This window comes from Lampetra planeri, chromosome 3 (assembly GCF_965212315.1).
Source record: "Lampetra planeri chromosome 3, kcLamPlan1.2.h2, whole genome shotgun sequence".
Taxonomy (NCBI): domain Eukaryota; kingdom Metazoa; phylum Chordata; class Hyperoartia; order Petromyzontiformes; family Petromyzontidae; genus Lampetra; species Lampetra planeri.
In genome coordinates this window covers 20,748,935-20,762,433 of record NC_136109.1, presented here as the reverse complement: position 1 = coordinate 20,762,433, position 13,499 = coordinate 20,748,935, and the positions used below count along the sequence as shown (strand labels likewise).

Sequence of the window (13,499 nt, the reverse complement as noted above, 5' to 3'; positions counted from 1 at the left end):
CACTTGCACGAGGTTCCTGGCTCGAATATTTGGCCAATTCCTTGCTGAGTATTGTTACTACGTGCTGGTAGGATGCACAGTAAGGGGAGTCAAACTTAAAAAAACCTTGAAGTTAAGTAGCCAGACCCACTTTCCCCGCTGCCCTCCACGGCCCTCGTCATAGTCCACCCTCCCACTTCCTGCGTATTTCAACGAGCCGAATGAAGCAATGTGCTGCTCGTGTTGTGTGAGAGGCTTCAGGAGCGCGGTCGCCATGGCTCCTGGTGCAAGGAAATAATTGGGGCCCACTGTCCACCTCCCTTCCTCTTAATTTATGTTTACTCATTTAAACTTGTTTACCCATGAGAGCCTCCCTGAGTCTCAAGACTCCTTTACACGAAGGTCCTAGCAAATTTTCATAGTAAGGGGGCGATGTTACTACGTGTAATCCCATTGAGTAATTTACAGATTACTTTTCAGCATTGTGATAATTAGCTAATAACAGTTCCATTACATGTTTGTTTGCTTTTAAAACATGAAAGGAAATTATGAGGAACAGGAGGAATCCCATGCAAAACAGGGCGATAACATACAGACTCTACGCAGAAAGGAGCCCGAGTCAGGAATGGAACCTAGGCCCTTGTTACTGCCCGGGTGCTTGGGCCCTCACTGGTCCGATGGACCACGGCGGAGTTCCCACCGCCTGCACACGCTCGATAGCTACGGTGTACGGTGCGAAAGAAGTTCAACAAACATACACACATACATACACCGCCTCCTAACGGAGCTGCCACTCACCCAGGTAGTTGCGACTGTTGTCGCTCACGCGGATGTGGGTGGCACCGGCCGGGATCGTGGCCACCTCGCTGTAGCCGAAGTGGCCTGCGGGGGAGAAGGGACAAGGGCACAGCGGCAGCGCTGTGACACGCCGCGGGATTTGCCCAAACACGCGCCTTAACAACGCCACAAAATGTGTTCTTCGTTTGGGGCCTACGATTGTGGTTAGGCAGATTGTAGAATTCGTGAATGTGAATAAAGTCCCGTGAAATATTGGCAAAGGCAACAAGGAACGTGTGAGATTAGGCACTTCCTTTATTTCCCTTCTAAAAATTCAGTAAGTCGGCTTGGGGGGGAAAGGTGTGGAGGTGGGGGGAAACGACCGCCCCCATATTATTCTGTGACCTCTCCCCAGTCATGAATTTTAATAAAGTTAACGTGCCAAAATCGTAGGCTTTGTTAGTGGTACATCTGGAATGTCGTCCTGGTGCCCTGAATACGATTCCTGGTCGTGGCTAACACAAGTCGCAAGTTTTATCTAAACTGGTCCTTGGCACCTTCCTTCAGCAACCTGCACACCATGCAACAGCAGGCACTTGTAATTTATGTTGAGGCCTTTATCATTCCACTTCTGAATGAAGGCCTCTCCACACCATGCAGTCATGATTTTTTTTTATCACAATGCTGGTCAGTGCAGGTTTATCAAGTTTATTTATTAAACAAGTTTGGAAATAAAAAAGACCAGGATAGAGTCTAATTTCCAAGAATGACCTGAGCCACGAAAATGACAAAAGCAAAACTAAAAAATAAAATACATAAGTGAAGCATACAGGCATCAGAGCAAAAACAACCGTGGTGCATGAGAATAATATTGGGTTGGTGAAGGCCGTTGCATCAGTCACAGCAGTTGTTTAACCATACTTCACCCGCCGGTTAGTCGGTTGAAGGGGAAGACCCAGAACCGTTTCAGATATGACTCGCCATTGATGTTTGCATCAGGCGGGAATCGTACTCGGGTGGACAGATGCGTAGCACGTTATGCTCGAGGCACCGTGTCACTGCTCCACAGCGGCTGATGGTCATAATTAACCGTGGGAAATACCACATTTCGCAAAGGTGGTTTTTCAGTATCTGTTGAGAGCATCAGTCTCATCCTTTGGTCCATCACCACTTTTGGATACGGTCGAGTTTGACTTCACTTACACGCAGGGGATTAAACAAAAATATATACAATAAAAAATTGATGCGGTATATCGCATAATTGTTTTCTTTTTCAGATAACAGCACCGTCTGGAAGGTGCGTGCAACCAGGGTATATCTGATACACGTGGAATAACACGATGGATATCTGTACCTCGTTTGAGGTCACTGGTCACGAGTTTTGCACAGCTAATCGCTAAATTCTGTGCAAATGAACGAACGAACACGGTGGAGAAATTCGCTACGGGCCACCTTCTGACTTTAGAGGACAGAAGATGAAGCCCACAGCGTTGCGTTAGGCACATGGGAACAAAGAGAGGTTACGCGGCCGTGTCTAGGTTTCCTTTGATGCGTGTAAGACTGCACGGATTTTTCAACATTAAAACTAAAAAAAATCGCTATGGTTTGGCACAGGGCGCAACTTTTGAAGCTAAGTACAACGTGAGAAAAACAATGTTGTGAGCGCTAAGCTTTTACGTTGGCGGCAGAAGATTGTTCTCCAGTTTTGCCTCTTTTCATCTTTTTAAATTAAGTGCCACTCCAGATGGCCCAGAGTAATTACAGGCTGCATAGCGACGGAAAAAATCTAGATGCTTAAGTTATTACAATTGGATTACACCTGAGTTTGATTCTTGACCATGGCTCATTTTCATCACCAGTGAGCGATATATGATAGCAGTTCTGAGACCCGCCTTTACCAACTCACACTGACCAGCGTGGTGAAGAATGATTCAACAACTGCCTTGAACAATATCGGTTGATTTATCACTCTCCACTGACATTTTCTGCGACCAGAAATTGAACTTGGGGCTTCAGGGTGCCACGGTGGTGAGATGTTAACTATCTTGTTGTGGGTTCAATATTCTGAGTTTGCATGTTCTCCCTGTGGCCGCGTGGATTTTTCTCCGGTTCCTCCGGGTTTTCCCTCCACATTTAGGATCATGCGTTTAGAGTATTTGACTGCTATAATTTTCCACGTGATAAGCCACTTCGTTGTGCTACCATTTGTGGCCAAGTTGCTTCTGAACAAGAGCTATATTGATCAGTGGACCTTACCGGGTAAAATAAAAAATAGTTTATATTTATTTAATAATTTTTTTATATATATGTTCGTACTGCAGTGCGCGAACCACTGCACCACCGCTCCGCCCCCATAGGCATAGTCGTTGTGGCATCGTGAGACAAGAAGTTGGGACAACGAGTGCACGCGTGGGTCGCTCGCACGCCGTTGGGCCATCACTGCGCATTCACTGCACTCTCCTCCTGAGTTTCCCTGTCAAGACCCTGAACCGCACCCCATGCACCACCACCCCTCCCGGGACCCACCACCCTCCGCACTTCTCACCTTCACGTAGTTTATCTGTGAAAAGTCTTGAGATGCAGTTGCATTTAGACACCATATATATCTGTAAACAATATGGTTGTTTGTTGTTGTTGTTGTTAATGTCTGCGCAGTCACCGGTAGAGGGGTGCGACGACATGAAGATGCTCCGGAAGTGCTGGCAGGTATCGTTGTGGCCGCCGCACACGCGGCAGGCATCCTCCTTGGCTCCCGATCCCAGGATGAGGTCACAGCCCGCAGTCTGCGCACCGCAAGGCGCACGCATCCACCGTTTTTGTCGCATTAGAGAGGGCGAGCGCTTGTTAGCAAAGCGTCTATTGAGAAGAGGTCACGTACAATTAGACAAATACGTTGCATGACGATTCATTAACATCGCTTATGACTCGGCACACCCGCGTGGATTTTTGACGTTGCTAGTAATAACAGCATTAATTAATGCTATGTCAATCCACTAGCTGGAGGACGGCCTACCCATGCCGCAACAAACTGCATGGTCGGCTTACGTGCGGTGCGAAAAAAGTTCAACATTCATACATACATCAGTCAGGAAAGTTGTTTTAACTCTAACTCGCCATGCTGGTCAGGATGGTTTGGTGAAGGAGATTGGGAGGGGGCAGTCCCAGCTCCGGTTGCGGATTTCACTCGCCACTTGCGTTAGCCGTGGCCCGAAATAAAACTCAGGCCACCGGGTTCGTAGTGCGCTAACAACTGTGCCACCACTCACCTCGGTCTTCTCAATCCACAGCCTCTGATCGGTGCTATGTACAGGTGGGGATGGAGGCTGACATTTATGGCTAGGATCACCTGCTGTTCACAAATTATTTTAGTGAAATAACGTTAACTGGTTAAGGTGCTCCCACGAAATATGAAATATTGTTGACTAAGACGTGGTTTTTGGATAGAGGGCTGTGCAAAAAAAGCGCATCGAACAAGTTTGTTTGGACCTGTCAAGTTATGTGAACAAGTGTTGCCTTGGGAGGCATATAAACATATCAGGATCACACCGCCCCACCCCCAATAACTTGCTGCACCCCAAGTTGTTGGCATTGGAAATGGAGTTAAGTGCACGAGGCATGAGAGGATAATCACGGGGTGGCAGCGGGAGAGGGAATCAGCGCCACGAATGTGAATGCCCCCGAGCTGCAGCGCTGGAACGGTTCCCGATTGTGCAAGCTCATGGGGGGGGGGTGGGGTGGGGGGGGTGGCTTTATGACGTGACACCAAACACGCGTCCACGTAAACACGCAGTCGGTTCGAAGACAAGAAGGTTACTGAAACCCGCGCGGGAGCGGTGTCGTCTCAACCAGAGCAATGCTAAAAGCCGCAAACGGCAGTCTGCAGGCCACTTCCGCCCTGTGATGCCATGCGCCGGGGAAGTGCACGGCGCGCACGTGCACGGGCACGCCAGTGCACGTGGACGCACGGACCGCTCGTGCTCGGCGGCGACAAATCGAACGCGCGGATTTGACACGACGCGCGGAGGCCACGCACGCGCGCCTGGGCGCTCGCGCGAACACGTGGGGTGCTCTTCTAAAATAAAGAGGGAGGCCGCTGGGCAACGGCGTGCCCTCAAGTGCGACGATGATGACGATGATGACGATGCTGATGACAACAAGCATCCACCACTCCGCCGTTTCCTCCTTGCGCGCATCGCAACCCGCCGACTCGTTTCTCCCTCGCAGGACCGCTGTGGATTTTGAGACATTTAAAAAAAAATTCCCCCATTTACAGCATCGGCGTGACACTGAAGCCCTCCGGGGAGCAGAGAACTCTTGACGCCACACCCCGTAAAGGCACGCGGTCCTCTCTGTCAGTGCTGGAAAGTTTGTTGTCGAATGCCAGATTTCGCATTGGTTTGTGGCCTGCAACCCGCATCCCTGCTGGGAATAAAACCGCGAGCATGCTGCGCCATGGCCTAATTGCCTTCTGACGCGGAACACGTGTTACAGATTTACTGGACAGTGCGCACGTCTATGGGACACTTGTTTTCAATGCGGATGATGGGTAAATATACACGAGTTCATGGGAATCAATTCACGACTGAGTTATTTACATTGACATGTGCATAGAAAGTTGCTTTTACTAGGTGTGTAGTGGTAAATCGAATCGCCGATTTAGTCTGAAAATCCGCGATACATGCGTCCAATCACACGTGTACAAGTCGATTTTTGAATGCAAATGACAAGTTCATCACTTGGGCTAACGGAGCAAACAAAACTGGACGAATGAGCCAGGAAAAGAAAAACAAAAAAAATGAGATGGTAAAAAAACAAGATAAATTATTATTATTGAACCAATTCGTGGCACTGCCTTGCGACAGCTCTTCCCAAGTACAGCTTGCTTCTGTGGTTGGTCTAGATTCTACGTTTTATGTTATCTTATTCCCCTAAATTGCATCCAATTTGCATAAATAGCAAATAATCGACTCTCCCATGCATAATTCAATGTACACTGGATCTCTGCCATCTGGTGTCTGCATCTTTCTCTCATCAACAAGGTGACATCAACACTAATTATGCTCATGATAGAACCTTGCATACGCAAGAGTGCACAAACAGTCGGCTCAGTACTGAGTCTGCGGCCACTAGTTGTGTAGATTTATTAATATTATTATCATGTAAGAACTGTTCTCTTATACGTGACGAAGTGGGGGGGCAACTTCAAAATGTACTCAATGGCCACCGGGAACCATTTGCTATTCAGGCATCCCCAACCTCCACAGCGTCGCTGCTCCCCAGCATTGGATAAACTGACGCTTGTGTCCGCAGCAGGCGAAACCGTGCTGCTCATGGAATTGTCACCCATAATACAGGGTTTTTTTGGGGGTTAGAGCGGGTAAATATATAAAAGTGTCGTTAAACCCGCCACCACCCGACACAGCCAACTAGTAAGGTTTGTCACGTAAACAGAACGTGGCCAACTCGTTATTAGTACAGCAACACTGGTGTGTTGGAGAGCCAAGCCATAACATTTACAATCTGAGTACGACGTTTCGCCAGTAATTACAACTAGCTTCGTCAGGCGACAGCCAGATTTGTCACGCTTGCAACTCAATTCCCCAACTCCTGCCGCAAAACATACACTTCCTCGTATTTTCTGATTATTACATTGCATGAGAGTGTGACCCGGGCCTGATGTTTTCTCAAAAGTTATGAGCACCTTAACCCATGTCCGGAAAATCCATGAATGTGATTTGAGACGTTCGAGACAAAGATCTCGGAGAGATTACATTTGTATCGATAGCTACATTTTAACGTGCAATTTTATTGAGGGACTGTGTGTTGTCTTGTTGTGGTCTAAGGCTGTTGTTTTGTTGCCTTGCCCAAGCTTTTATGAAAGCATGTTTGTTGAACTTCTCTTGCACCGTACGTAGTCAACCATGCTTTCAGGAAGTCCTGGAGAAGGGCAACAAACTAAACACAATAATCTGCAAAATCGGCAGGAATTGATATACGTTTGCAATTTGTACTTCTGTACTTGATTTATTTTTATTGTTTTAATGACTCGCTTAGCTTTTCTACACTTTGCACTCCTATCGGTTTTTGTATTCTTTGTTGTTGCAACTTTCTGACCCGCCCGTAACTGGACATCTGTGAAAAAGAGCTTCATAGCTCATCTGATTCCTCCTCTGGTCTAAATAAATATCCTGATTCTGATTTCGACTTTGGCCTAGCGATAGGGGGTGAGAGTCATGTGTGTCCAATGTAATAGTAAAAAAAAATCTAATCTGTCAACCGAATCTGATGTGGAGGCGGCAAAAAGAAACACACACACAGCCCATGAGCTCTGCCCTACGTCTGTTGAGTTCTGAGCTGAACCCAAATGACAGGCAAGCACAGAAGCAGTCTTATGGTTATACTTGTGAGCAACATCAAAGGCTCCATTCCTGTACGTTAGCGCTTCCACAAGAAATGTACTGACGCAAAATAAACCGCTATTAAAATTGCAAATACACATTCTATGCACACCATGTTGGAGAGGCAAGAACTTCAGAGGAAGAGATCCTGAGTTAGAACCCACGGTCGACTCAAGTAAGCACCTCCCTCGTGGGTCATTAACAGTGGTTATTCTACGGAGATACTGGTCCTTGCCACACCAATGTGGAATTCCTGCTGCCGGGTCAAAATTGTCAATACAGAAATTCACCACCCAATGTAGAGACAGTTTGACTTCATACACAGGACTGTATGAAACTCCCTTCCCCCAGCCAGCCATTGTCAACTCCCTGCCGCTGTTCATATAAATTAAAATCCTGTTGTATTGTACATAATCCTACCTGTGCACAGCTTAGAAGTATTATGGCAAGAGGCAGCTGTGCTCACAGCTGTCGCACCACGGTGGTGAGATGTTAACTACCTCGCCTGGTGTACAGGAGGTAGTAGGTTCGATCCCGACCTTGACGCCTATATATTTGTAGTTTGCATGTGCTCCCAGGGGTCGCATGGATTTTTCCTCAGGTTTTTCCCTAATATTTAGAAACATGCATTTTAGAGTATTTGGCTATGCTAAACGTCCATATGATAAGCCACTTCGTTGAGCTATCACTTGTGGCCAGGTCGCCTCTCCAAAAAAGCAAAATAGCTCAGTGGGCCTTACCTGGTAAAATAAAAAAATAGCTATAGTTAGTTATAGTTATTAATTGTCCCTTGCTGCGTGAATGCCTCCCCCCACACCATGCCAATTATGGGGGATTATTCGGCCATACTTCACCACGATGGTCAGCGTGGGTTGGTTTTGGAAGGAAGGCTAAGATCGGTTCAGATATCACTCGCAACGTGGCCAGGAATCGAACTTGAGCAGTCAGGTTCACGACGCAGCACGCTAACCACCGCGACACTGCAGCACGCCTTTCCTAATGCATTTACAACCTGAGCCGCCGCGTGAACTTGCAGAGATGCGTGCACCACCACTACCACGACCACCACGAGAGGACTCACCAGGCACTGACCATTGACGCAAAGTTGGCCCAAGTCCATGCCACAGCGAGTCCCATCGAGCACCCGGCCAAAGTTGTAATAGAAGTTCTGTCCCGTGGCGAGGCAGTTCAGCTCGCACTGGTTTATAGCTGCAAAGGGGGCAAGACAACATTGTTGTTCGTGAAAAGAAGGGTCAGTGTTGGCTCTCTTACGTATGTTTTATTGTATGTGCTCTTTGCAGATCTTTGTCAATCCCCTGCTGGATTAAGTTCTCTCCAGGCCACGTCGGTCATGGGGGTTGGACCGACAGTTCTTCAGGGACAAGTTCAAATATCGCTCACCGCTGATGGAAGCCGTGGTCAGGAATTGAACACAGATCGCCAAGCTGCACCATTTTTAAAATAGAATCAAACACATGCCTGTAAACCGCATGCATTGGAATGGCCTTGTTGTCTAATGTCTGCCCATTGCTACGTACCATATGTACTTGTAAGTTCGTTGAATGACTTTTTTAAATTTGTAATGGAACATTAAATGTATTACATAGCTTTAAACTGAATGCAGATTCTAAGCTTCCGAACAAAGAGCCAATGTGTTTTGGCAGGGGCAATTCTGCATGAAAACAGGGGCAAGCACCGTGAAATGTAGAGGCATATTTAACAAGTGGAAATACGTTATGCTCTCAGCTTCTACAAAGAAGACTTCATAGAGATGGAGACACAAGATCATAGACCTTGGACTATTTATGAAACAGAGCTCCGTTTTTGAGACTACATTGACACCCACACTTCTAAATATTCACCAAATTCTCAGAAACATCCCCTGTATACCCTTTAGCAGGCTATTGGGGCAAATATTATTTGCGAGTGTCTATCAAGGCCGGTTCGGCATACAAGGGGGTGGCAAGCACGACCCCATGCTAGCTTTGTTTTCCCAGTGCTGGTTTACCTACCACACCAAGTATTCAGTGAAAGCTGAGTCGATCTAAGGGATGCCCAGGACTCGTTTTTCTCGCTCTCCACACTGATGTTGGCTGTGGCTGAGAATTGAATCCGGGTCACCCAGTACAGAAACCACTGCATTACTGTGCCCCCAAAAAAATCGCTAACAGAGCTTGGCCGAACAATATAGGCTATACGGGGGGACCTTTGACCTTGACCAAATTCTTACAAAATACACGCGCACACGATCCATCATTAGACAAGGAAATACATTTTGTACATATGTAATTTGCGCCATTCTAATATCACAAACGTGCCATGCTCACAAAGTTCCGCAAATGGGTATAGACCGCAAGTAGGGGTGAAATGTAAAAATGTGGTTTTAACCAATTTAATTAATATGCGGGTAATTTTTCAACATTTTCCAAATTTGGACCAGGACAGCGGCTCACACACACGGCCTCAATCCTTCTCATATGATGTCACGGGATCTATAATGTCCGCCATTAAGCGTGTGGTGTGTAGTTTCGTTTCATACGACCATGGCATGAAGCATGACGGTCGCCATGCTCGTATCGCAAAGCACTGCCACGGGCAGCAAATGGCGCAACCGCTCGGCCACATCGCCACCCGGCAACGTTTACCTCCGTGAAAGGGAGTCCACTGAAATATTCCTCCGTGTCCCCGGATTGGGCGGTCGTTGTATAAGGTGCACTGCATTTCCCTGAAATCTACCGAGCCTTGAGGACATTCCTGAAAAAAACAGTGATTTCTTTTTTTCAATCGTTACCTTGCTCAACTAGTATAGGCATATATATGGAAATATATACAAGCGACACTCCGGTGTGTGTTTCCAGGTTGTACAAAAGTTTTGACTGGATTGAAACGTTGGACATCGTGTAGAACAACACACAGAACGACCAGAAAACACATCGGACAGCTCTACAGCAGGACCGCGAAAACATATGCAGTTATACAGAGCTTAGTTTAAAAGCATTCGATTTGAAGTGAATAACTCACCTGCTGTTTCCATGAATAACTTTAGAATGCCCATTATATTTTTTCACCAGAATCTAAATTAAAGAAAATTGGCAAATGCTTCCAGGCCAAGTGTAATTGAATATTTTCTTTTTAAAATATATATATCTACAAACCATGGAAACAGCAGCAGGTGACGTAATGAATTCTTCACTCAAAATAACATAATTTTTACCTGAATGGGACTCTTGCTGAGGCAATCGCGTGATAAATCATTGTTCGGTGCCACAACTAAGTTGATCACCCTGCTGGGAATGAAGCCAATGTAAAGCCACCTCCGGCCAATGCCATTACGATTAAACATTCCAGCCGAAAATGCTTTCCGCGGCATGCCACACTGTTGCACACGGGGCAGCCTCCCAGTGGGCCCTCTCCACCCCCCTCCACCACCCCCGTGCCTAAGTCCTCACCAGCGGGGGAAATTGCACCCTCTGGGCCAGTGGCAGTTAGAGCCATGATGCCAGAGGCTGGGCCCCTGCGATGACTTTTGCAATTATTTCACGCACTTTGGTTTTAGTGGCATTATATTTTTTTGGGCGGTGATGAGGGAGAAACATTTGTGTTTCTTCCTACATCCAGACTCCACTTAAACGCCCTTCTATTACCTGCCCTTCCCGTTATCTGCCACCCTGAATTGATACATGACAAATTCTATCACCCTTACATGAATTATTCCTTATTGTCCACATGTTATTTCGTGGACAGGAGGCATCACTTCTTCGTTTGGCTGATGTTGACATTGGCCCAGATAATCCAAAAGGCATCACTCCATTCTCCACACTTTTCCACGGAGAGAGGAGGGGTCACCGTATTATCCATTGCTTATCTGCAGGTAACAAACCACTGGCTGTGGTCTCCTGGAAGCACCAAATTCATCCCATTATCCGAGCATTAGCTGCTGAAAGCCGCAAAGATAAGAGGAGTAATATCTGTGGAATAATGCTAATAATGTGTAACACGTAGGCTTTTGCGACCAATATTATCCATATTAGAGGGTTTTTTTGGGTTAGATCGCGTAAATATAAATGTGTCGTTAAACTGGCCACCACGGGTCCACCACAGGGCGAGTTTCACAACATATTTATATATTTATATTTGAAAATAGATGTTCCCCTTTTTTCTGGCAACAAAATTGGTGTGGACCAATCAGTTTAAAAAAATGCATTTATTATCAGAGCCCGTTATTTTTTCATTCTGACCCCAAGTATTGTGGTTAATGCAGACATGATTAATTGTAAAAGGTTTCAGTTTGGTATTTTAACATCTCAACACCACCTGTTTTGTTGCCAGAAAAAAGGGGAAAACCTATTCTCATATTTTGGTGCTGGCAAAGGAGGTCCCATGATATTTATATTTACGCGATCTAACCCAAAAAACCTCTATTATGGACAATGCGAATTATACGATCCACCAAAAGCTTCACCTCCTCTTTCCGTATGTATGTATGGATGTATGTATGTATGTTTGTATGTATGTATGTTGTATGTATGTATGTATGGATGGATGTATGTATGTATGTTGTATGTATGTTGAACGTATTCACATCGTACATAGTCAACCGTGCTAAATTGAATATCAAATAATTAGTACCGTACCACCACCATGTTGCACGCCTGGTACTGGCGCTCGTCCCCCTGACAGGGCTCTGTGTCCGGAAATCTGCGTGGGTTGAAATAAATAGTAATCAAAGCATTGGCAACAAACGATGGGCAAACGCACGTTCACAATCGCCACCACGTCGTGTAGACTGTGGAAGCGTTAAGACGGTGACTGCATTCTCAAACAGGCTCTTGGTGGGAATTTTGTAGAGAAAAAAAGTCACTTCTAGAAAAGTATTAATTAAATATTGAACCTTTCAAAGCTCTATAATTTACCATTAGACATGTGAATTTAGTACGAAATGTCATCGTTGCTTTGCATTCCAGTTGCTGCATATAAACAAATATGAACATAACTCTGAGGGCCGGACCTTGCCGAAGTTACTAATGCCTGTTGTTGCTGTCTTGTGATCCAAAGTTAAACGTAGTTCAGCACGAACATTGCTCCTTCGATAACTTTAAAGCACCATTAAATCCTCGCAACCACTTTTGCTAATCAGTTCTGCCAAAAAAAACAGTAAACTGCAAATAGTTCTTATTCGGTATTTAGCTAAATGTCACTCGTGATGTATAAAGTTCTTACAAATAATATTTTAAAATATATGAATGTAAAATGAATAAACAGGCTACACGCAGTTCACAACTAATGGCATAGTTTCTGATGATTTAACATATATATTAAATATATTCCAAAATGTTTAACCAACACTAGTAGAGGCACAGAGCAAACATTTGCATTTATTAGAACTTAATAGAACAGTAGTGGACTGTCACTTTTGGGGAAGCAAGTAAAAACAATTCTCCATGCCGATACCTGATACCACTTAAGGTGTTGTTTCTTAGTACAACCTCTAGATTATGTCAGTGCAAATAATTGCGTGTGTAAATTGCTCACTCTGTGCATATCTGTCAAATGGATTGTGCGAGCTCGATAACGCAACGCTCGTGCTTTTTTCGCTACATCAACACTCAGTGGTGGTCGTGTGCAGTGACAGTTGGATAGGCTGCGAGTGGTCATCTCATAGCTACAACTTAATCACCTGGATTTTAATTTCAGGTGGTGACCCCTAATTTTTATCCAGAATCTCAGCAGCACTGGCCCAGTGCCTCAACACAGACTTTAAACCCCAAAAGACACCTGGCTATGACATGTTTGTGGTCTTAACCCTCTCATGCATCATCATGTCCACTGTGGTGGACTGCTATGTTTTATGAGCCTGCTATGAAATAATATTTAAAAAAAATCGTCAATGCATTTGGGAGAAGTTCCTTTAGCTCCAAAAATCACATTAGCTCAAGAAAACATCTATTTTTGCTATTCATTATTAATGAATGAGTGGGTTTAGGATGATGATGACAACGATGATGTTGATGAGTATGGCTAACTTGATATAACTACTGCCTGTGATCCGTTTCTGGTCATCCATCGCCCCTTACTTTGTCCTCATGATACAAACCTGTCCATAGAATAATAGCAATATAGTGTACAACAACATAGGGTACTATAACATAGGATTATTATGGATAGGCATATCGTATATCCGGTACTCTAGTGGTAGTGCCTTACCCCAATGTATGCATGTATGTTGAACTTCTTTCGCACTGTACACAGCCAACCCTAACTCCAAGCCAGCCGAGTGAAAATTTGACGACGACGCTGCTGCCGATGGCGAGTCTGACATGACTACGGCGCGGGTGAGCAGGGGCG

At 45.5% G+C, this 13,499-nt stretch overlaps 1 protein-coding gene across 2 annotated transcripts in view; it reads right to left on the bottom strand.

Moving 5' to 3' along the window:
* Nucleotides 1–13,499, bottom strand: part of ADAMTSL5 (ADAMTS like 5) — a 45,876-nt gene that overhangs the window by 19,523 nt on the left and 12,854 nt on the right. For both annotated transcript variants that reach the window (XM_078623531.1, XM_078623540.1), the window contains 5 exons: nucleotides 11,789–11,852; nucleotides 9,800–9,908; nucleotides 8,236–8,363; nucleotides 3,416–3,539; nucleotides 778–861 (listed from right to left, as the gene is read on the bottom strand). In XM_078623531.1, coding sequence (XP_078479657.1) covers nucleotides 778–861; nucleotides 3,416–3,539; nucleotides 8,236–8,363; nucleotides 9,800–9,908; nucleotides 11,789–11,852 — 509 coding nt within the window. The remainder of the gene's footprint in view (nucleotides 1–777; nucleotides 862–3,415; nucleotides 3,540–8,235; nucleotides 8,364–9,799; nucleotides 9,909–11,788; nucleotides 11,853–13,499) is intronic.